Source organism: Oryctolagus cuniculus, chromosome 3 (genome assembly GCF_964237555.1).
Source record: "Oryctolagus cuniculus chromosome 3, mOryCun1.1, whole genome shotgun sequence".
NCBI lineage: Eukaryota > Metazoa > Chordata > Mammalia > Lagomorpha > Leporidae > Oryctolagus > Oryctolagus cuniculus.
This window is the reverse complement of record NC_091434.1, coordinates 118455701-118479783: the sequence shown is the minus strand read 5'-3', so window position 1 is coordinate 118479783 and position 24083 is coordinate 118455701. Positions and strand designations below refer to the sequence as shown.

At 48.6% G+C, this 24083-nt stretch overlaps 1 protein-coding gene and 1 long non-coding RNA gene across 11 annotated transcripts in view; one reads left to right on the top strand and one right to left on the bottom strand.

Annotated features, from left to right (window-relative positions):
• Positions 1 to 404: 404 nt before the first annotated feature.
• Positions 405 to 7793, bottom strand: LOC103348736 (uncharacterized). Of its 2 annotated transcripts, none has more exons than XR_011387330.1 (3): positions 7677 to 7793; positions 3888 to 4102; positions 405 to 2188 (listed from the first exon to the last, which is right to left on the bottom strand). It is a non-coding gene; the product is annotated as an uncharacterized lncRNA (long non-coding RNA). The 2 variants fall into 2 exon arrangements; XR_011387329.1 differs by having other exon boundaries at positions 7626 to 7760.
• Positions 7794 to 7919: 126 nt separating this feature from the next.
• The window catches only part of SAP130 (Sin3A associated protein 130), an 83452-nt gene continuing 67288 nt past the window's right edge, over positions 7920 to 24083 (top strand). For 2 of the 9 annotated variants that reach the window (XM_070071035.1, XM_008258464.4), the window contains exons 1-7: positions 7920 to 8093; positions 9803 to 9920; positions 16275 to 16510; positions 17222 to 17380; positions 18827 to 18938; positions 20025 to 20149; positions 21855 to 21979. In XM_070071035.1, coding sequence (XP_069927136.1) covers positions 9809 to 9920; positions 16275 to 16510; positions 17222 to 17380; positions 18827 to 18938; positions 20025 to 20149; positions 21855 to 21979 — 869 coding nt within the window. In that variant the 5' untranslated portion in view covers positions 7920 to 8093; positions 9803 to 9808. Of the gene's footprint in view, positions 8094 to 8755; positions 8938 to 9802; positions 9921 to 16274; positions 16511 to 17221; positions 17381 to 18826; positions 18939 to 20024; positions 20150 to 21854; positions 21980 to 24083 lie in introns of those variants that run through there. The other 7 variants (XM_070071036.1, XM_070071034.1, XM_070071033.1 and 4 more) reach the window with 4 other exon arrangements.

The following is a 24083-nucleotide window of genomic DNA, read 5'->3' as shown; positions in this document are numbered from 1 at the left end:
CCTGGCCCTTTGATAAGGGATTCTGATGTCCCAAGCAGCAGTTTAACCCGTTGCACCACAATGCCTGCTCCACTGCACTTGCTTTTGCATAGATTTAACACCGCCTGAACCGCACAGGACAATACAGTATGTGCAGAGGATGCAAGATCAGGCCTTGCTTCTGATTGTAAGAAAGGCTGGGTTGAAACTGTAGTTGACACTACTAGGGCACTGACAACAGTGACGATAATACCAACGCAGTCTTTCTGCTGGATTGTGGACTGTTTTCCATCTGCATGTCTCATCACGACCCCTCAGTGTAAGCAAGAAATCAGTGTCACATTTAATTCCATGACCCACTCAGGATTTCTCTAAATAGTTTTCTTTCATGCTACAGATTTTCTTGTGGAAAGTAATGAGTACAATTTTAAGACAGATACAAGAGATGTAACAACATCTCTAATTTTGTTTATTCAAAACATCTTCACAGGGTAGCTAGGGCTAGCATCTCTGTTTTTGTTTTTTAAACTTGCTATAACAATGCTTTTTTTGAGCTTTTAAATATCTTGACTATGCTGAAATCATGTTTCCTCTGTGATTAAAAATTTAGTTTATTGGCAATGCCCAAAATTGTTTAAATAAGCTAATTTTGTTGCACAAATACTTCAACTAGGTGCTAAATGAGATTGTTTGCCAACTAGAATGATGCTGACTATCCTCGCTGCTCTTGTTCCCCGCCCTTAGCACTGTTCCCTGCAAGGATGCCCGGGGAATGCAGCATGAGCCGGCAGACTCCTCAGCCTTTGACCAGGGCACGTCTATTTTATTTTGTTTCATTTTTTAAAAAAATATTTATTTATTTTAAAGGCAGAGTTACAGAGAGGAGAGGCAGAGAGAAAGAGAGAGAGAGTTCTTCCATCTGCTGGTTCACTTTCCAAATGGTTACAATGGCTGGAGCTGGGCTAGATTGAAGCCAGGAGCTTCTTCCAGGTCTCCCACATGGGTACAGGGGCCCAAGCACCTGGGCCATCCTCCACTGCTTTCCCAGGTGCATTAGCAGGGAGCTGGATCGGAAGTGGAGCAGTCTTGGCTACAGCACCCATGAGAAGCCAGCACTGCATGTGGTGGCTTTACCCACCGTGCCATGCTGCTGGCCCCTGTATCTCTGTAATTCTACAAATGTCTATTTGTATTGGAAGTTAGTTTTAGACAGCACAAAGCTATAAATAACATGAAGAGAGGCCAGTTTTCTTGGTACCACATTCCCAGCACCAAAAATAGTGCCTGGCTCATGGTTGGCACTGTACTAAGCAGGTTTCCATTCCTACAATGAAATACCCGAGGCAACTGACTTTATAAGAAGAAATGTCTCATTGACCTCACACATTTGCAAGTTCCAGTCTAAGATGCACAGCCTGATCGGCTTGGCACCTGGGAAAGGCAGCGTGCAGGCAGAGGAAGGATCACATGGCAAGCCAGGAAGCTGAAACTGGGCCTAACGCAGGCTTTTATAACCAACACTCTCATGAGAACTACCTACTGAGGGCACAGACCTCCCACCAGGCCTATTTCTCGGACACCAAAATTGAATCAAGGCTCTACTTTTCTAGCAGAGAGGGAGCCAGAGAAGTTTCCATCCACAGGTTCCTTCCCCAAACGGCTGCAACAGCCATGGCTTGGCCAGACCAAAGCCAGGAGCCCAGAGCTTCATCTGGGTCTCCCACATGGGTGACAGGGGCCCAAGCACTTGGGGCATCTTCTATTGCTTTCCCAGGCCATTAGCAGAGAGCTGGATCTGGATGGGAAGTGGAACAGCTGAGACTCGAACCGGTGCCCATATAGGATGCTGGCCACCACAGGTGTAGGCTTAGCTCATTACACCACGGTGCTGGCTCCCCAGATTTCATTTTCTAAAAGTCCTTTGCTAGAATATGGATATATCATGTTTAATGTGTTGACTTTGTCTCCTATGGGCCTGCTATACTTCACTAGTTAGGATTTTGTTTTGCCTTTTGCTGCTCTCTGGTTGTCTCTAGCGTCCTAGAACACACACCCAGTTCTTGCTTCTTGGTCCAAACACGCCTTGTAGGAGGCAGCTCCCTTGGTCCCGTGTGAGCTCTTTCCAGCGCTATCTCAGATACTCAAGGCCGCAGTAGTCCAGTGATCGATACAGTGGAGCACAAGTCAAGTCTGGTGTTGTCATGTTAACCTAGGGACAATACAGGCATACACTGTTAGGACTCGCACTTCAAGGGTAAAGAAATCATAAAACGAGGAGAAAAAAGTTTCAAATACAAATATTTGAATGTCTCTCTGGTCCCTCTAAACCCTGCTACTTCCTTTGCCTTCAGTTCCTCCATGCAGGGACCTCGTAGCAGGGGCCGCTGCCAGTGTCCCAGGATCTTCTCCACTTCTCTGCTCTGTGCAGCCTCCCCGAGGACTAGGACCTCCAGGCAGCAAGTCCATCTGAACCAGGACCACACAACCTAGGCTGCTTCCACCTCACTCTCCCCACTTGGGGACACAGCCTACTGAAATCTTCTGATCCCACACCTCCCCCTGAGCCCCAAAAACTCAGCTTTCTTTTGGGGTTGGTGGTGGCAGCGGCGAGGGAAGGCTGGGAAGTTTTCAGAGCCGATGTGTAGAGAGGAACTACGTGAGCATCAGAGAGGTTGGGGCGGGGGGCGGCAGAGGGATTGGAAACCGAGCTAAGAAGGTAAACAGGCAATAAGCCCATGTCTGAATTCATGGCATCAGATCAGCGGAAATGCAGGTATTAAACAAAAGTATCATGGTTAGGAGGAGGAGAGGAGAGAACAAAATATACTAGAATACTGAAAAACAGCACTGCTTTCTCTAGAGCAGTCAATTGTGAGAGGACGTCAAATGACTTGGAGACACGTGGATCCCAGGCAGAGAAAGCAGCCTGGGCAGGTCCTGCCGCTCATCTGTGCTTGCCCTGTTCCAGAACCAAGAGAGGCTGCGGTGGCCCTCAGGTCTATTTTCCGATTGGCTTTTTCCTAAAGGGACTGGACTACAATTCACGGCACTGATGACCAAAGTTACGGTCAGTAGAGGCAGCCAGGCAGCAGGGAGCACCAGGGGATTTTTCCAGACAAAGCCTTTGTGGCAGGAGTGGGAGGGAGGCCAGCACCGAGGCGCTGAGTATCTCCCTTTGCCTCTGGGTCTAGGAGTGAGATCACACCCCTAACTGTTGTGAAGGCCTGAAGCCACAAGAATCAAAGGAGCCATTCTGGGCACACCTGAAGGTCCCTGGAGTCCAGGCAATGGCTGTGGGAGTTGGCCCTGCAGTCTTGATGGGGCTGGGCAGAGCCTTGGTGAGCCCCAGCTGCTGCCTGATTCACCATGCACAGTGTGGCTGTACTCAACACGGTGGGCTCCCACAGCGCAGCCTCCTTCCTGCCTTCATGGTGCCCCCCTACCCCACTCTAGTGCCCTATATTACAGCTTTGGGGCATCCCTGGGCTACCCCTGCCTCCCCCCTTTGAAAACAGCTTTGCTTCCATTCTTAGGCTCAATCACCTAATGTTTCTTGGTAGCTAAGCTATTCCATTTGCTATGGACCCATGGGTCCTACGGCAGCATCAACCCATGTAGCAGGCTCTGACACCACGTCCTGGCTTCCCAGGACATGAACTTCTGATGTGGCCTAGTGTCCCACAGCTAACTAGCATTGGAGCAGGAAGAGAATCCAGGTCCCCTGGTTCCTGGGGATTAAATTGACATAGGGGGGTGGGTAGAAGAAAGACGCCCACACCCTAGTCCCTGGATACAGCCTGGGAACATGTTACCATCCCATACATGGGAATCTGCACATGTGACAAAAGGTACAGGCCTGGAACTTGGGAGAGAATTCTGGACAATCCAGGTGGCCCCAGTTCAAGCACCTGAGTTCTGACGGGTTCTCCTAAGGAGGCTTGGCCAAGGAAGACTTGTCTTCCGAGGGCACTCAGGTCAACGCCAAATTCATTTCCTCGGCGTGTAGGACTGAGCGTCCCCGCTTTTTGCAGGTGTTTGGCGGGAGGCTGCCTTCAAATTGCAGAGGTTGCTGCAGTCCCCACAGGTCACTTGCAGTTCCTGGCCACAGGGCCCACAAGGTTGCCTACTCCAAGAGGGATACAGGTTGACACAGGTCAGTGCTGTCACAGAGCTCTCAGACGGTTCACAGCAAGTCTGTATCACAACACAAGGGAATATGCAAGGGGGCGCTGCCCATAGGACCCTACAGCAGGCACGCAAATGATGCTCAAGGTGGCATCCTTGCCCATCTCACCCTCAAATCGGTAGGCCTTCAACTGGATGCACAAAACAGTCTTTTTTTTTTTTTTTTGAAGGTTTTTAGTTAATGAACACAAATTTCATAGGTACAGCTTTTAGGAATATAGTGGTTCTTCCCCCCATTCCCGCCCTCCCACTCTAACTCCCATCCCCCCTCCTACTACCTCTCCCATGCCATTCTTCATCAAGGTTTGTTTTTAACTGACTTTATATACAGAAGCCCAACTCTATAATAAGTAGAGATTTCTTTTTATTTTATTTTTTGACAGGCAGAGTGGACAGTGAGAGAGACAGAGAGAAAGGTCTTCCTTTTGCTGTTGGTTCACCCTCCAATGGCCGCCATGGCTGGTGCGCTGTGGCCGGCACATTGTGCTGATCTGAAGCCAGGAGCCAGGTGCTTCTCCTGGTCTCCCATGGGGTACAGGGCCCAAGGACTTGGGCCATCCTCCACTGCACTCCCGGGCCACAGCAGAAAGCTGGCCTGGAAGAGGGGCAACTGGGACAGAATCCGGTGCCCCGACCGGGACTAGAACCTGGTGTACCGGCGGCGCAAGGCGGAGGATTAGCCTATTGAGCCACGGCGCCGGCCCAATAAGTAGAGATTTCAACTGTTTGCACCCACACAGACACACAAAGTATAAAGTACTGTTTGAAGACAAGTTTTACTGTTGATTCTCACAGAGGTCCAACATGGGGACTAAGTACACAGTGACTCCTGTTGTTGATTTAACAATTAACACTCTTATTTTTGACATCAGTGACCACCCAAGGCTCTTGACATGAGCTGCTAAGGCTATGGAAGTCTTTTGAGTACACAAACTCCATCAGTATTTAGACAGGGCCATATGCAAAGTGGAAGTTCTCTCCTCCCTCCAGAGAAAAGTAGCTCCTTCTTTGATGGCCCCTTCATTCCACTGGGGTCTCACTTACAGAGATCTTTCATGCAGCACAGTTTTTGCCACAGTGTCTTGGCATTCCATGCCTGAAATGCTCTCATGAGATTTTCAGTCACATCTGAATGCCTTAGGGACTGATTCTGAGGTCAGAGTGCTATTCAAGGCATTTGTCATTCTATGAGTCTACTGTGTGGACTGCTTCCCATGTTGGAACTCTCTCTCCTTTGTAATTCTATCTATTGTTATTACCAAGCACTTGGTCTTATTTATGTGACCCTTTTGCTTTTTGTCCTATCTATATGATCAATTCCACATTGAATATGATCACTTTATCACATAAGATGTGATTAGTGCCACTTTAGCTTAATGGGATTTGGAGTCCCTTGGCAAGTTTTTAGCTTCACCCTTAGGGACAGGCTGTGGGAATGTGTGCCAATCTGTTCAGCTCATCCCTCTCTCATTCCCTCTCTCATTTTTAACTGGGATCTATTTTCAATGGACTTAATAGACCTATGCTTAATTCTGTTAAGTAAAGAGTTCAATCAATCGTATTAAGTAGAAAAAAATAAATAAAATGAAATATTGAACTGTTCCTTGACAGTCAAGACAAGGGCTGTTCAAGAAATTGCTTCTCGTAGTGTCAGTTTCACCTCTACAGGTTACCTTTTAAATGCTCAAATAAGTCTTTTTTTTTTTTTTTGAAGATTTACTTATTTATTTGAAAGTCAGAGTTACACGGAAAGAGGAGAGGCAAAGAGAGGGAGAGGTCTTCCATCCGCTGGTTCACTCCCCAGATGGCCTCAACGGTCGGAGCTGTACCAATCTAAAGCCAGGAGCTTCTTCTGGGACTCCCACGTGGGTACAGGGGCCCAAGGACTTGGGCCATCTTCTACTGCTTTCCCAGGCCATAGCAGAGAGCTGGATCAGAAGTGGAGCAGCCAGGTCTAGAACTGACACGCATATGGGATGCTGGCACTTCAGGCCAGGGCATTAACAAGATGTGCCATAGCACCGGCCCCCAAATAAGTCTTTTAATTCTACTTTCCCATGAACTTTCTGAAGCACCTCTCTCTCTTCTTATTTGACAGGTAGAGTTATAGATACTGAGAGAGACAGAAAGGCCTTCTTTCCATTGGTTCACTCCCCAAATGACCACTATGTCAATCTGAAGCCAGGAGCCAGGTGCTTCCTCCTGGCCTCCCATGCGGGTGCAGGGGCCCAAGCACTTGGGCCATCCTCCGCTGCCTTCCCAGGCCACAGCAGAGAGCTGGACTGGAAAAGGAGCAACCAGGACTAGAACCCGGCGCCCAAATGGGATGATTAACCCAAGTGATCAATGAGCCGGCCCCTACACCTTTGTATGACAAAGCACCACAGAAGTATGAAAGAGGGTAGGGGAAGCAGAATTGAGGAAAGTTTCTTGAACAAGAGAAACTATTTTCTTTCCAGTTGGGCATTATAGAATTGGCAGAACTGATAAGGGTGCTGTGGAGCAACGGGTTAAGCCACCCCCTTCAGCGTGGGCATCTCTGGTTAAAGTCCTGCTGCTCGACTTCTGATCCAGCTCCCTGCTAACGTGCTCGGAAGGCAGTGGATGATGGCCCAAGAGTGGGGCTCTGAGCTCTTGGCTCCAGCCCTGGCCATTTGGGGAGTGATACAAACTGGAGCAGAACCAGGAGAGAGCAAGGGAGGCTTAAATGATGAATTCCTGGTCAGTAAGCTAAGCAAGAGATCTAAGCACAGCCCTGGGTGTGAAGTTAAGTCGGTGTTAGCAGCTTTAGTGGGGCAGTTTGAAAAGGCGGGGGACAGCAGATTCCAACAAGTGGAGAGAGAGGAGACTAAAGAATATTCCATCAGTTGCTTTGAGGAGTTTGAGAATGAAGGGGAGAATAAAGTGGGGGAAGAAAAGTGACCTGAAAGAGGAAGAGGGGCACTTGAGAGGCAGCCTGGTAGCCAGGGGCTAATTCCTTGCTAAATTACCGAAGTCTGCAGGATGCCAAGAAGGGATTTGCGACCCGTTTGTTTTTTAACTAATTCAGAAACTCCAGGCCTTTATGACCGTCTGGGAAGGGGAGAGGGGCCGTATTCTAGTTTTGGCTAAGCCTTCGACAGGTGTATAAACTCCAAACCAAGCAAAGCGCCGCTCCTGGCTTCTCTGAAGACCAGGAGAGCTCGGGCAGCTGCCTTTCCGAGCTGCGTGTCAGAGCCCCGCTCCGAGCCCGCTGATTTCAACCGCGGGAGCTGGCTCGGAGACAGGCCCGGCGCAGACCCCATCCTCCCGCGACGCTCAGGCTTGGCCCGCCGTGGCCTTCGGCAGCCACAGTAGGCCCCAAGCACAGCCCGAAACACCCTCGGCCTTGCCCGCGGCCCCTCCGGCTCGCCGAGGTCGGCTCGGCCTCCATTGCCATTCCCGCGCCGCGCCGCACCGCCCGCCCCTCGGGAAAATGAAACCTAGCGCCGTCAGGCTGAGGCGAAGGGGTGGGATCCACCGTCCTCTCTCACTCGGCAAAGAGAAAAGGCAGAACCGACTCCAGACGGCAAAGGGGTGTGTAGCACCGGTCGAGTCGCCGGGAGGCCCCGCCCCGGCGCTCTCCACCTCCTTCCCGGCCCGCCCTCCTGGCTCCGGAGACTACACTTCCCAGAGGCCCCCGCGGCTTCGAGGGGCAGGCCCGTCCGCTCCCCGGCTCACAGCGGGCAGGGATTGGTTCCTCCGGGGCGAGGCGGGGCCTCCCCCAGCCAGTAGGCGACAAGCTCGTTACGGCGGCGGAAGCAGCGGCACCGGAGTGAGGGGTGGGGGGCAGAGTGCTAGCGCCCCGGCGGCGGCTGCGGGTCCGGAGCCCGAGGACGTCGGTCCTGCAGGCGGAGAGCGCACGGGAGCGAGCTCGAGGCGGCGCGGCGACCACTCGGCGCAGCACCCAGGTAATGGCGGGACGGGCGCCCGGGAGGGGAGGGGAGGGGAGGAGGCGAGGGGGCGGGGCGGCCGCGCCGGGCTGCAGCGTCCGTCCCGCTGCGCGTCCCCGGGGAAGGGCAGAGGTGTCTCGGCTCCTGCGGCTCGGACCCCGGGTCTTTAGCGAGCTGCGCACGGCGGTTGGGGCGGAGGCAGGGTCCGGGTGTCCTGCGGCGAGGAAGGGAGAGGCACCGGGAGGGGTGGGCTGACCCAGGCATGGGGGCGTGGCGGACGTGGGCCTCGGCGGGGAAGCGGAGCTGTGGAGGGAGCGCGGGCGGGCGGGCGGCCCAGGGAGTTTGGCTCCTGGAGCAGTTTAAAGTGACTCTCCACATCCGGGCCCTGCGCCCGCCGCTTTCAGACCCCGGCCGAGGCGGGGCCTCCCAGCTCCCCGCCCCCCTTGCCGGGAGCGCTTGTCTTCCCCTGCCATTGGCTCAGCCTCGAGGGGTTTGGGCTGCCCCAGCGAGGCTCGCGCCTGATTGGCTGGCGGTCGGCGGGAGGGTGGGGCGGGCCCAGAGCTCTCAGGCCGCTATGGATTGGTGCTCGGCCTCTAGTGACGCGCCGGGCGTGGGGCCAATGGGCGGGCGGGGGAGGTAGGGGCAGGTTCGGGGGAAGAGACGCCTGGGAGCCCCGCGGCGGCCGGGTTGGCGGGGTGAGCGGGGCTGGCTGGGCTGGACAGCGGCGGGCGCGGGGAGCGCTCCGGCACGAGTCCTCTCCGCGGCCCCGGAGCCCAGCGCTGCCGCCGAGATGGGCCCTCCGCGGCAGCCCCAGGCCGGCGAGATGGAAGCCGGAGGTGCGGGCGGCGGGCGGCGGCTACAGGTAAAGGGGCTCGCTGCTTGTGTTGTCTGGGGTCTCCCCGGGACGCTGACTTCCTCCGGGGTCGGCGTCTCAGGCACCCGGAGTGTCTGGAAGCCTGGGCGCTGCGACCTCGGCGTGGGGTTCGGGGTGGGGTGGGGTTGCAGGGGAATGGGGGAGATTGGCAGACCCTGACTCTCGAGGGCGAAGTGGGAGGCTATTTCAGAGAAGGTGGAGGTCTCGGCGTCCCCTGGCTCAGCGGGGGCTTGTGAGAGAGGGAGGATAAAAGAAATCCGTAAATGGAGGCCTTTGCAGAAAAGCGCTGGAGAATTCCTTTTGCATCACGTCTTGATGTGAGATTTTGAGTCCCTCCTTTGGGTTGGGAATCACCCCTTCGAATCCTTCCTTTACACACCAATCGTAGTTCTGCTCACCTTGCTGTGCGATTCGAACCTTTCAAAGGGACGTGTCATTTTTTTCCCTAAAACTTTATAGGTCCATTATGCATTGTGGTGATACCTATCATGTAGCTGTTTTGCAAAATTCATAGTCCACAGGTATCCCCCTGCACGGTACACTTACTGATCTCCTATATATCAGAAACTTACACATAATTTAAATAATGCCAGCACTTACAAGAGCAGTTGAACAAGTTGATGGCAAATGGAATCTAAAGATAAGTTTATTTAGATGCAGAATATTTTTGAGATCTCTGCATGGTTGACTTTTTGAAGACACCTCATATTTGGATTGCAAGTTGTTATTTTAGTTAAATTATGCTAGATTAGCTATTCCAAGAGAAGATGTCATAGACAGTAAAGGTGGCTTAAGTTGCAGATATCGATTCTGCTTTAGAATCTAGTAATAACGACATGACTCTGTCCTACAGGTGGAAATGAGTTCTCAACAGTTCCCTCGGTTAGGAACCCCTTCCACCGGGCTGAGCCAGGCTCCTTCACAGATTGCAAACAGTGGCTCTGCAGGATTGATAAACCCAGCTGCTACAGGTGAGATGTGTAATATTCTTTATCGCTTCCTGCTTTACCAACATTGCCAGTTTTCTAACTTAAAAATCAGCTAATTTCATCTTGGGTTTTAGTACATACTAGTGTATTGAGGTTGAAGAAAGTGTATTTTACTATTCTAATTTGAAAAAGTCTTTTTTTCCCCTAGTATTTTAATCACTTCATTCACATGTACTCATGTACTGGAATACATAGGCAACTCACAGTAAAATGTGCCTGTAAGAGCTGTTTTTCAAATGCATTAATGAGTTTTTTTTTTTTTATGATTTATTTTACTTACTAGAAAGAGTTACAGAGAGAGAGGGAGAAACTAGATAAAGGAAAAGGTCATGAGTTTGAAAGCTCAGTAATTTTAAGATAATTCTACCAACGTGATCTAAAGATTCAGAGAAACCCTACTCAGAATCCCAGCAGGCTCTTTTGTAAAGATTGACAGCCTGGTTCTAAACTTGCTGGGGCTATTTGAAGGATCTAACATGGCCAAGGCAATTTTGACCAAAGAAGAAGCGGGAGGACACTACACCCTTACTTCAGGACTGGTTGTAAAGCTGCACTAGTTAAGACTAAGCAATATCAGTGTTGAGATAGAAACATATAGGGGCCAGTATTGTGGTCATCCCATATGACTGCTGGCCCATGTCCTGAATGCTCTGTTCCTGACCTGGCTCCCTGCTAATGGACTGGGAAAGTAGTGGAAAATGGCCCAGGAGTTTGGGCCCCTGTCACCCACATGGGAGACAAGGATGAAGCTTCCAGATTCTTTTTTATTTATTTATTTATTTTAATTTTTTTATTATTATTTTTTTTGACAGGCAGAGTTAGAGAGAAAGATCTTCCCTTCCGTTGGTTCACCCTCGAAATGGCTGCTACGGCCGGCGCGCTGCGCCGATCCGAAGCCAGGAGACAGGTGCCTCCTCCTGATCTTCCATGCGGGTGCAGGGCCCAAGGACCTTGGGCCATCCTCCACTGCCTTCCCAGGCCACAGCAGAGAGGTGGACTGGAAGAGGAGCAACCGGGACTAGAACCGGTGCCCATATGGGATGCCGGCACCGCAGGTGGAGGGTTAACTAATTGAGCCATGGCGCCGGCCCTTCTAGATTCTTGTGGCCATCTGTGGAATGAACCAGCAGATGGAAGATCAGTCTCTGTTTCTCTCTCCTTAACGCTCTCTGAATGAATGAATGAATGAATATTTCAAGGAGAAAAAAAGATAGAAACATCTGTCACTAGAAAAAAGTGGAAGCTCTAAAAGTAGTCTCAGACCTACGTGGTCAGTCGATTTTTGACCAAAATGTTTAAGTCATTCAGTAGGGAAATGACCACTAGAATATGGGAAATGATGAACCTTGACCTTAACTCAAGACCTAAATATAACTTTTAAACTTTCTGAAAGAAACATCAGAGAAACTTTGCAACCTTGGGTTAAACAAAAATCGCTCAATTACAACAAACACTAATCATGAAAGTAGTAACTGATTTTTTAATAGAAAACTTTAAAAGTAGTAACCGATATATTATCCTCAAAGTTTAAATTGTCTGCTGTTCAAAAGACATCTTTAAGAAAATAAAAGGGCCTGGGGGCCGGCACTCCACAGTGTAGTGGGTTAAGCCTCCATCTGCAGTGTCGGCATCCCCATGTGGGCGCCAATTCGTGTCCTGCTGCTCTTCTTCTGAAACAGCTCTGGGCTGATGGCCTGGGAAAGTGTTGGAGGGTGGCCCACGTGCTTGGGCCCCTGTACCCGTGTGGGAGACCCAGAAGAAGCTCCTGGCTCCTGGCTTTGGATTGGCCCACCTCCAGCCATTGTGACCATTTGGGGAGTGAGGCAGTGGATGGAAGATTTTCTCACTGTCTCTCCTCTGTGTGTCGCTCTGCCTCTCAAATAAGTAAATCTTTAAAAAAAAAAAAAAAAAAAAGGGCAAGCCACAGACAGAAGACAAGAAGACATTTGTGAAAAATATTTCTATAAAGGACTCATAACTGGAATATGTTAAGCATTATAACTCAGTAGGAAAAAGATAAAGAACTTGGTTTTTTTAAAATGAGCAGAATATTTGAATAGACACTTCACCAAAATGAGGAGAGCAAATGAAACACACGAAAAGGTGCTGAAATGATCAATCCTCGGAACAACGCACGTTATATCCATAGTGAGAATTCCACTAGTGTGACTGAAATTAGAAAGCGGGCACTGCCAAGTATTGGTGTGGATGTAGAGCAGATAGAACTCATGCACTGTTGATGGGAATGCAAGAGGGACTGGCCGCTTTGGAAAACAGTTTGGCAATTATCTTGTCGAACACATGCCACAACTGAGCAGTTCCGTTCTTTAGGTATTTACTTAGAATAAATGAGAACATGTTTATACAAAGACTTGTACTCAAATGCTTATAGAAGCTTTATTCATAATAGCCAAAACTTGGGAAAAACTCAGGTATTTATTAGCTGGTGATAGACAAATTGTGACATATGCAAATAATAAACTACCACTGTGGTGGTATATCCATGCAGTTTAATACTACTTAGTGGGACCAGAGCTGTGGTGGCATCCCATATGTGCGTTGGTTCATGTCCCAGCTGCTCTACTGTGATCCAGCTCTTCGCTGATGTGCCTGGAAGGCAGCAGAAGATGGCCCAAATGCTTGGGTCCCTGCACCCACATGGGAGACCTGGATGAAGCTCCTGGCTGTGTCCTGGCCCAGCCCTGGCTGTTGCAGACATCTGGGAAGTGAACCAGTGGATGGAAGATTTTTTCTCTTTCTCTTTCTCTCTCTCTGACTTTCAAAATGAATAAATCTTTAAAAAAAAAAAAATACTACTCAGCAATAAAAAGACCAGGTTGCCAGCACCCCAACAGCATGGCTAAACCTCAGACACATTACACTGAGGGAAAGAAGCCAGATACACAGGACCTTAGATTGTGATTCTGTGCATAAGAAATTACGGAAATGACAAAGCTGTAGTGGCAGCGAGCAGAGCCGTGGGAGAGGGAGTGGACTGCAGTGGACATGACTGAGCTTATTGGAGTAGTGGGAAAAGCCCCATATCCAGATGTCCAGATCACATTGTGGTTATCCTGCGGTCCACTTTCGTGACATTTTATCTAGGCTTACCCAAAGAATTAGTGAATTTTACATATAAGTTGTATCTCAGTAAAGCTTATTGATTAAAAATAGACATGGTTGAGTAGACACTTCATAAAAGAAAATGTATATGAATGGCTTATGGTCACATAAAAAGATGCTCGTTGGTACACATCATCATAGAAATACTAATTAAATACTAATTAAAGCCACGATGATACACACACACACACACGCATATGCATACATACATACACACACACCACACTGCGCACCCAATAGAGTAGCAGTCTGTGAGCACTGGGAGAATGAGGAGCACTGGAACTCACCTGCTGGGGGAAGCTAGAATGGTTCAGCTGCTCTGGAAAGTCCTTTGACACTTTTTTAGCATTAAACTTGTGCTTACCCCTTAACCCAGGCCTTCTGCCTCTAGGTGTCGCTGATGATATTTGTAGAAAATCACTGAACTCTACTCTTAAAGTATCCATATTTTGTATGTAAATTACACCTCTGTAAAGTGGTTTTATAAATAAGGATTCTTAAAATTCTGACTGACCTGAGAGGAGAGTTAATATATAGCAAAACAGAAGGTATGCATCAGTCTTTTCTTCCAGTGCTCACACTTTGTTTTCCTGAAGGGGTCACTGGACAAGGTTGTTGATCATAGCAAAAATTTGGAAATAACCTAAAAGTCCCTCAGTGATAGAGTGGTTAAAAAAGCTCTAATATGCCCATGTGATAGAATACCATTTAGCCTTTTTTTTTTTTTTTTTTTGACAGGCAGAGTGGACAGTGAGAAAGAGAGACAGAGAGAAAGGTCTTCCTTTGCCGTTGGTTCACCCTCCAATGGCCGCCGCGGCCGGCGCGCTGCGGCCGGCGCACCACGCTGATCCGATGGCAGGAGCCAGGAGCCAGGTGCTTTTCCTGGTCTCCCATGGGGTGCAGGGCCCAAGCACTTGGGCCATCCTCCACTGCACTCCCTGGCCACAGCAGAGAGCTGGCCTGGAAGAGGGCCAACCGGGACAGAATCCGGCGCCCCGACCGGGACTAGAACCTGGTGTGCTGGCGCCGCTAGGCGGAGGATTAGCCTAGTGAGCCGCGGCGCCGGCTAGCCTTTTGTTTTTTTAAAGATGTGTTTATTTATTTATTTATTTGAAAGAGTGCTAGGGAGAGGGAGAAACAGAGCTTCCCTTCACTGATTCACTTCCTTTTTTATTTTTTTTTTATTTTTTTTATTTTTGACAGGCAGAGTGGACAGTGAGGGAGAGACAGAGAGAAAGGTCTTTCTTTTTGCCGTTGGTTCACCCTCCAGTGGCCGCCGCGGCTGGCATGCTGCAGCCAGTGCAATGCGCTGATCCGAAGCCAGGAGCCAGGTGCTTCTCCTGGTCTCCCATGGGGTGCAGGGCCCAAGCACTTGGGCCATCCTCCACTGCCTTCCCTGGCCACAGCAGAGAGCTGGCCTGGAAGAGGGCCAACCGGGACAGAATCCGGCACCCTGACCGGGACTAGAACTAGGTGTGCCGGCGCCGCAAGGTAGAAGATTAGCCTATTGAGCCACGGTGCCGGCCCCCACTGATTCACTTCTCAAATGGCTGGGGCTGCTCCAGACCTAAGCCAGAAGCCTGGACTTCCATCTGCATCTCCCATGTGGGTGGCAGGAGCCCAAGCACTTGCTGTTTTCCCTGGGCCTATTGGTAGGAAGCTGGATCCAAAGTGGAGCATCTGGTACTCCTAGCATCACTCAGATGTGGGATGCTGATGTGGCGGCCTAACGTGCTTTGCCACAATGCTAACTCCCTGCTTAGCCTTTTAAAAATGATACAGTGTATACATACTCTGTTATTTGGTAATTGGGTATCTTATTCAGTAATTCAATATATATGTATACACACACACAGAGTAGAAATGGAACATATGTTCAACAAAGGACAGGTAAAAAATATTACTATTCATAATGCAAAAAAAAAAAAACCCTCTTAACAGTGAAATGAGTTGAGGTTTATTCATGAAAGTGTCTTCTAACAGTACAGTGGATTTGCAGTTTGTTCACAGTCACATACTTCACGGTACTGAGAACGCGTGCGATCTATAGTAATGTGAATGACTCTCAAACCTGTAAGTGAAGGCAGGAAGGCACAAAGGCCATCTTTGTTTATATGAAGTTCTAAAGTAGGCACCACTGACATATAGTGTTCCAAGTTAGGGGGTGGCCAAGCGTGGCAGGGGTATCCTTTGGGGCTGACTGGAGAGCTTCTGAGGGATCACTGGTGTTTGGTTTCTTGAGCCAGGGCCTCGTTGCTCAAGTGGATTCAGTTTATGGAAGTCCATTGAACTGCGCAATTGGCATTTGCTTGTGCATTGATCTTTATGAAGATTTTACTTCCATGACAAAAAAACTTTAAAAACTCACCCTAAATCAAGAAAGAATGAGAGATTTCTAAAGGTTTCACCAAGTAATAACTGTTAGAGCCATCGAGGATAGATTTTGAGGAAGCTTTATTTTCTTTATGGTTTTCCAAATAAGTTTTCTACGTAAGTAAATTTTATCTTTATGTTCAGAAAAATAAGCATAACAGCAGCATCTTGTGGTTGAGGTGGGGTCGGCATTCTTTTTTTTTTAAAGAAACAAATGTAATTGAACTTTAAAGATTTATTTATTTGAAAGGCAGAAATACAAAGAGAGAAGGAGAGAGAGAGAAAGATATCTCGATCTTCCATCTGCTGGCTCACTCCCTAAAGGGCTGTAACAGCCACGGTTGGACCAGGCCAAAGCCAAGAGCCGGGTCTCCCAGGTGGGTGCAGGGGTCCCAGGCATTTGGGCCATCTTCCACTGCTTTCCCAGGTGCTTTAGCAGGGAGCTGGATCAGAAGTGGAGTAGCTGGGACTTGAATTGAAGCCCATGTGGGAAGCTGGTGTTGGAGGCGGTGGCTCCTCAGATGAAATTGTTTTTTATCCTGTGTTGTACTTGCAGTGATTTGAGTTTATTTTGTATGATCATCAGACCCTATGTTCGTAAGGGTGCAAAAGCCACAATATCCAGGATAAATCCTGTGTTCTGCAGTTAGGACCCTCAGGGCTGATTTCCCCAGCAGGGGAATCTGGTGCCCAAGTTCTCATTGTTAAGAAAACCTCTCAAGGAAATGGCCAGTTTGTCAACTCTGAAACTTAGCGCAAGTGCCACTCTTAGCTGTGCTGCCACGTTGATTACCGTTGGGAGATCATGCCATCCTGTCTCACCCTTACTGTCTTTACCAGTCAATGATGAATCTGGGCGAGATGCCGAAGTCAGTGCCAGGGAGCACATGGGTTCCAGCAACTCCCTCCAGTCTCGGGAAGAGAAGCAGGAGCCTGTTGTGGTAAGGCCCTATCCACAGGTGCAGATGTTGTCTACACATCACGCTGTCGCATCGGCCACACCTGTCGCAGTGACAGCTCCACCAGCACACCTGACGCCAGCAGTGCCACTCTCATTTTCGGAGGGACTCATGAAGGTAATGGAGAGGCTTAAAAGTTTGCCCTGAACCACAGCTAACGACCAGCTGATACCTGTAACAGTGTTCACAGAATCTCAGGCTGTGTCCTAGGCTCACACTTGGATTTTTTCTTTTTCACGTGTCAGTTCAGCTGTCCTCCGTAACTCAGAGCCCTGCTGTTCTGCAGTGTCTGGCTTGTGTGGCCAGGCAGTCGGCATCACAGCCTCTTTCCCCCGTTTTGATACTGATATTATTCAGCTTAGGGACTTACTAAGTTTTTGTCTTAAGAGTGGCACTCTTCAAGGTTTGTTTTACTAGCTGGCTAACTTGGGGGTATCTGAGAATACTGTCTTGCTTGTGACCTTGGGTTATGTTTCAGTTACTGGGAGTTTTGTTTACTTCCACCCAAACTTGGGAGGCAGCATTGTGTAGAAGTGAGGGCATGGGCTGGGAGCCATACAGATCTGGGCTTTATTCCCAGTTCGACTTTTTACTGTCTGTGTGGCTTTGAAGGAGTCACTTAGCCTTGCTTTGTATGTTTCCTCCTCTGTAAAGTAGAAATGCTAGTACTTCAATGCAGACGCTGTTATGCTGGGGGAGAAACTGTATAAGACGTATGGCGTCTTTGCTGGCACTCTCCAGCTTTGATTTGTGTACTTTTAACTCGAGAGTGGAATGCATCGCTAGTATGAGGCTATTGATGTATTTCTTATGGTTTTCTGTTTGCAGCCGCCCCCGAAGCCCACCATGCCTAGCCGTCCCATTGCTCCTGCTCCACCTTCTACCTTGTCACTTCCCCCCAAGGTTCCAGGGCAGGTTACCGTTACCATGGAGAGTAGCATCCCTCAAGCTTCAGCCATTCCTGTGGCAACAATCAGTGGACAACAGGTTTTTTTCCTCTTCATTTGTTGATTTTCAAACTGAGATGCAAAACTGTTAACCCTTATTTATTGAATTCCAGCCGAATACTAGATAATGTCCTAAAAAAGCTGGCGTCTTTAAGGGGAGGAGGGTGAGGATGGGAGAGCTACCTTAGGGAGTAGAAGCCTGTATTCATAGTGGTAGTTTGGGTAGTATTGGTTTGTTTGTTTTTATCTGCAGGAAAGGCAGAGAGACAGTGGCAGACAGAGATCTTCCCTGCTCTGGTTCACTTCCCAAATGCCTGCAACAGCTGAGGCTAGGCCAGGACAAGACCAGGAGCCTGGAACTCATCTGGGTCTCCCACGTGAATGGCAGGGATCGCCTGCAGCCTCCTGGAGCACACGTAGCAGGGAGCTAGAATCACATGTGGAGCCAGGGCTCGGACCCAGTCACTCACAGGGGATGGGGGCGTCCCAAGCTGTGTTTCCATCCCGGGCAGTATTTTTAGAGCATCTGCTGTGGTGGAGGGCCTGCCCCCTGTGGGATAGACATCTAGATACGACAGCCGTGCTCTTCAGGAGTTGAGGCAGGCAACTCTGATAGGGCAGAAGCTTCCCAGCAGAAGAGGGCGTAGTGCCCTGCATTTTCTCCAGTTAAGTGTGCATTTCTTGGGGTGCTGGTGTGTTCCCTCAAGCAGCCTCTACTTGTGAACACTTAACTTGGCATCTCTTAATTTTTTTTTGAAATTTTATAATCCTACTCCATTATGTATGCTTGATAGTGGCGTCCAATATAAATTAAAACAAATTTAAATTATTTACTAATAAAAAACTGAGTCTCAAACTCTTTCCCTTTATGCTTTCAAAAAACACTGATAACTGAAAAGATGTGCTGTGTTTTTCCCTTTTGTCCTAGTGTTGGGTACTTGTGGAAGTGTGGGAACCTCCACCTGAGAAACGCTGGTATCAGAGATGTAGGGAAGCGCGAGGAAGGGCTATGTCAGGCATCAGCTGAAAAGCTGGTAGGGGAGTAGCTGTGGGATGCTGCCCAGCATGTACTTAGAAGACTGTCCGTGAAGAATGGAGGGATACAGTGGCATGCAAAGAACATAGGGCGAGGCAAAATAAGCATTTGGCCAGGATGAAGAAAACAAGCATGAAAGGCTAATGAATGGCAGATGAGAGTTTCTAAAAGGAAGCAGCCAAATACGTCATCTGTTCTGGGGCCCAGCAACTCGGTGAGCCTGGAGCAGGTGCTGCGTCCTCACAGTTGCTTCTCTCGTGCCTGTTGGCAGGGGTCATGATACAGTCTGCTGTATAAAAAAAAGCTAAAGGCCACGTCCTCAGCCCATTGCCTTGGGGCACACATTGTCTAAAAGGACTGACATGACCTGGGTTTGGAGGCCCCTGACTTCCCAAAGGCAGTGGTTCATAGCAAGCGCATGGAAGTAACGCTACATCTCGTTCCTTTCAGGGACATCCCAGTAACCTGCATCACATCATGACCACGAATGTACAGATGTCTATCATCCGCAGCAACGCTCCCGGGCCCCCGCTGCACATCGGAGCTTCTCATTTGCCTCGAGGTAAAGATTGCCCATTTTGTTCTGACTCTCAGAACAGAGCTGCAGATACACATGTGTTAGAAAACAGGGTACTACAGAATGCATCCGGAATCAGTTTACTGAAGTTACAGGACAGGAGAAATCAACTTAGAGGAGCAGTACACATTTTTTCATGGTTACTCTGTGCTTGCTGGGTTGTATTTCTTATGTGTTTAACTTAAAGCAATTTAGATTTTCAGTGTGGTTTATGTTGGTGTGGTTCACTGGTCCTGTTGGGGATCTGCTAAGACATCATTTGCCTTCTTTGTGGTGTTGACGTCTGCACTCAGCGTGCAGAACCAGTGGTGGCTGATGGGAAGTGGCACTGGTGGCTAAAGTGCTTACTCTAGCAGTAGGTGGAACCCAGGCGGTGGCAGCACCCTGTGCTTGTCATTGTGTGCTTCCCTACTGTGCACTTGGAATTGATAAAGCAAAAACAGAACAACAGCTAGTTTGAGAATGTCCTTGAAGAAGTGATTCAGACTATTATTATTAATCTCTTGAGTACACGTAGTCTTCATGTTCTGTGTGATAAAATGGGAAGTATGTGTACTGTACTTCAGCTGAATACCAGCACACAGCACACTCTCTGTTTTTTGGAAATTGTTCTGGTTATTTTCGTAGGGAATATAATTGGATCTATTAAAATTATGAGCCCAGGGATGGGCATTGTGGCACAAAGACAAGAACCCAGGCGAGGGCTTACTGGTGGGGAAGACGCCTCAGGAGCTCTAGTGTGAGATAAGCAGCTTTACTTGGGACACTGGCGTCTCATGGGAGTGGCAGGGATTGAGTCCCACATCTGTTTGCCATCTAGTTTCCTGGATGGTCACCCTGGAAGGTAGCAAGTGATGGCTCAAGTACTTGAGTCCCTGTCACCCACGTGGGGGACCTGGATTGAGCTCCCAGCTCCTGGGTTTGTCCTGGCCCAGCCAGACATTTGGGGAGTGAACCAGCTAATGGAGCTAATGGCTCTCTGTCATTCTGCCTTTCAAATAAACAAAAATAAACTTTTCAAGAAATGAAAAAAATCATGGGCCCATAATCCATACTAGTAATTTTTTGCAGGTGCAGCTGCTGCCGCCGTGATGTCCAGTTCCAAAGTCACCACAGTCCTGAGGCCCACTTCACAGTTGCCAAATGCTGCCACAGCTCAGCCAGCAGTACAGCACATCATTCACCAACCAATCCAGGTACGTCGAGGGTGGGAGCACTCAGCCATCAAGCGTGAAGTGTCTCAGCAGAGCTACTCCCTCTGCCAGGCACTGGGAGAGCTTTTGAGTTCAGTGACTGGATCTGGTTGCCAAACCTTCATGAAGTGTGAAGGAAAGGCAGTGTCTTGACAGAGCAGAGGTAGTAAGGGGAGGCTTTTGGTGGGAATGGGTGTGAAATGAGGATTCAGGCTGGTGAAGCAGGAAATAATGACGAGGAAGAGTGATGGCCAGAGACAGTGTGCGGTAAGGACTAGCTAGGATGAGAGGGATTTTCTTTGGCTAGAGGTCAGTGAACTCCTAAAAGTTCTGGGCATATTTCTATTTGTGTGTGTATATATACATACACACACTCTTTTCCAGGAAGTTGGTTCATGCCTTCCAACCTTTTTTCGAGGGAATATGTGGTCTCAGTACTACTGAAGTATAATATACTAGAAGATACTGTGATACCTGTAAAGAGGAACTCTGAGATGGAGTCTAAAGTTGATTTTGTAGGCAAACAAGCACTGAGTTTTTTTTTTAACTTAGCATTGTTAGATCAAAGATTAAATTAGTTTAGCTGCATGAGCAGGAGGAAGTTCAGATGCCTTTGGGAATTGGAAAGGTACAATGTGTGAAATTGCGGAGTTTCCCACGGTAAGGAAGTCCTGATCAGGACACTGCCTAGGCAGTACATTTCTAGTTTCTAGTTTTCAAATGAAAACAAAAGACCTTGGTGGCCAGTGAAACTCAGTTGGGTAGTAATTAGGCTCGCAGGTGTATTCATGGTTTATATGAAGGATTGTATAAGTCAAGAACCCAGACAGGGGCTCTCTAGTGGGGAAGACGCTGCAGGGGCTCTAGGGTGAGACGAGCAGCTGTTCACAGAGGGAGCAGTGGAGGAGAGGCCCGAGGACAAAGGCAGAGGTGAAGAATGGGCAGAGTCCGGCGATTTATCCACGTCTGTCAGGGTCAGGAAGGTGGATGAGCAGGAGAGCTCAGGTGATTGGAAGAATGACAGTGGACAAGCAGGGGAAGGAGCTTAGTTGTCAGCTGCGGATTTCACATGAGTTGCAGTGGTAAGGGCAGCACAGTATGTTCGTGTGAAAGCATCCAGAAAACTGGGCAGGTGTTTGGCTCAGTGGGTTCAGCCATCACTTGGCCCCTGGGCTAGCCTAGGCTGTTGCAGGCATCTCGAGAGTGAACCTGCAGATGGAAGATGTTTCTCTCTGTTTCTCTCTCTCTCTCTCTGCCTTGCAAATAAATAAAAGAAAAATGGAGAAAAAAAAGGGAAAACATCCAGAAAGCAAGAACCTTTTGTCATGTTCCTGTGTGTTTGCTTTTGCCCACTAGATGGCCTGAAAGCCCCATCTATTTCCTTAGCTGGGTCGGCCCTCTGTCGTGTGGTACCAGGCCTCACAGTTGACCTGTGGGGACTCCACACCTGACTGTAGGCCGGGACGATTTGGAAAGGAGCGACCTGCATACTGTCCAGCCACAATAGGACCTGTTGATAATTCTGTGTCTCATAACATCCTAACTGAAGAGAGAATTCCTTACGCACATGTTGAGAATTAACTTTGATTTGGACACAGACATACTAACCTGGGGGCCCAAGTTTCTGATGGCGTGTTCGGTGTTTGGCCTGCCATGTTTTATTTGGCCCTCGGTTTCCAGTGAAGTATGTTTTCTTCTCTTTTGGTAGTCTCGTCCACCTGTGACCACCTCTAATACCATCCCGCCCGCTGTGGTAGCGACCGTGTCAGCCACCAGAGCTCAGTCTCCAGTCATCACCACGACGGCCGCACATGCTACAGATTCAGCACTTAGGTACGCTTGGGGCAGTGACGCGCGTGACGCGCGTGCCGTCGCCCCCTCCTGCCTGCCTCCCCTTTCCTCCCCTTCCTCTCTCAGTCAGAACCTGCTGAGTGCTGCTTTCAGTATTTTGGATGCTGGGGCTAAAGTTGTAAACAAAGTTCTGTCCTCATAGGTATATTTTTAGGGGCTGGAGACAGTGTAAATAATATTTTTTTAGAAGGTGGGAGGCGCTTTGGAGAAAATTTAAGTAGGATGAGGGGGATTTTGGAGTGGCAGGGTAGGTGGGCAGAGAGGGCTTTGTCGGTAGGAATGTTTCTGAGAGAACCTTGACAGACATAATGAAGTGAGCTCTGTGGCTATCTGGGAGAGGAATGTTGTAGGCAGCAGGGACAGTGCGTGTAAAGACCCTGCGATAGGAGTGTGTTTGGCACGTTGGAGGAGGCCCAAAGTGGGAGAGCAGGGAGAGGTGCGTTTAGCAGTCAGTCAGGGCCCCTGATACCTGATGAGCTGTCTGAGGTTTGGGCTTTGCTGGGATGAGCGGGGTGGGGAGGAGCCTTAGCAGTTTTGAACAGAGCAGTGCCGTGATTAGAGTTTGAGTTGGATCAGCCTGGTTGCTTGATAGAAGAGGCTGAGGAGAGTCACAGCAGGACACAGGAAGATTGCACAGAAGGGTTTAGCTGGGGTCTGGAGATGGAAGGACACGGGCAGATTTGGAAGATGGAGTGGAGGATTTCTGGAGAGAAGAAGAGTGGGGACTATGCTGGTGCTAGTAGGCCTGTGCTCCCAGGAAGGCAGACTGCCATTAACCTGAGATGGAGAACAGGAGAGGAGCAGGTTTAAAGAATAATTCAGGCTTTGGTTTGGGCATTTTAAGATTGTGCTGACTTGTGAGCACCCAGTGTGGAAATGTGTGAGAGAACCAGCAGATGCAAGATAATCAAGATAAATCTCTCTCTCTCTCTTTCTCTCTCTTTCTCCCTTCCTTCCCTTCCTATTCCCCCCCATCTCTGCCTTTCAAAAAAAAATTTTTTTTTTTTTTAAAGAAAGCAGCCAGCCCAGTGATTCCAGATAGTTCACCAAACTCTCGAAGCCAGGTGAACCAAATGATAGAATTGGTTCAAGATACAGAAAAGGAATTGAAAGTTCTAGAAAGAGTTAAGTGGGAGTCTTACTCCCTCTGTGAAATACATTCAGTCCTGTCTGCCAATTCTTTGACTGTTTTTCCCCGTCATCACTGAGTCAATCGAGATTTACTCTGTTAGGTTTTTCAAGAAGGGCTTATCTTAAGGAGTAATATTTTTAGTTCCTACATGCTCAGAGTCCTTTCCCATGTATCTTTATACAAGAAGTAGTTTGATTCTATTTTCATTCCATGAATTCTTTAAGGATATTTTTTCCCTTCTTCTGGAGCTAGATGATGCTGGTGAGAAGTCTGATGCCAACCTGCTGTATATATGTTTTTTTAACTTCCTAAAAAAAGACCTTGATCTTTTTTCCCAATTGCCTTCTTTATGTGTTTGTATTGTCCATCATGGATGGTGTGCTTTTTAATCTATAGCATAAAACTATATGAAAAGTCTTCTTAAATTGTATTTGATTCATTTTTTCCATTTTACTGGGGGGGTCCTCATTTTTGTGTGTATTGGATCTTTTTACATGACTTGCTTACCTTGCCCTTTTAAACTCTTTTCCTCATACTCTGTTCATCCCTGTCCCTCCCTGCTTTCCAGTGCTGTCTGCCTTGCCTACTCTTAGTTTTGCCTTCATTCCTGAAACAGCTCAGTGGTGGTCTGCTGTTTCCCTCTTCAGTTCTTCCACTTCTTTTCTCTCCCTCTGTTTTATCACTTCCACTGAGTTCCTGTATCTGCTTTGTGTTTTCATCCTACGAAGCAGTTTTTCATTAAAGTCTTAAAAGTCCTGGCGCAGCTCTCACCAGCCCGGTGGAAGCGTGTCCAGTGTGCTCCCCCATCTCTCACGTTTCTTCTTTGCATCTTTAAATAACCCCATGCCTGTCATTTCTGCGTATGCGTCTTTGGTTGGACCGAGTTTATTCTGGATCAGCTATTGTAATTTGTTCGTGTTGTCGCCCAGGTCATGTGCTGACTTAAGAGCAATT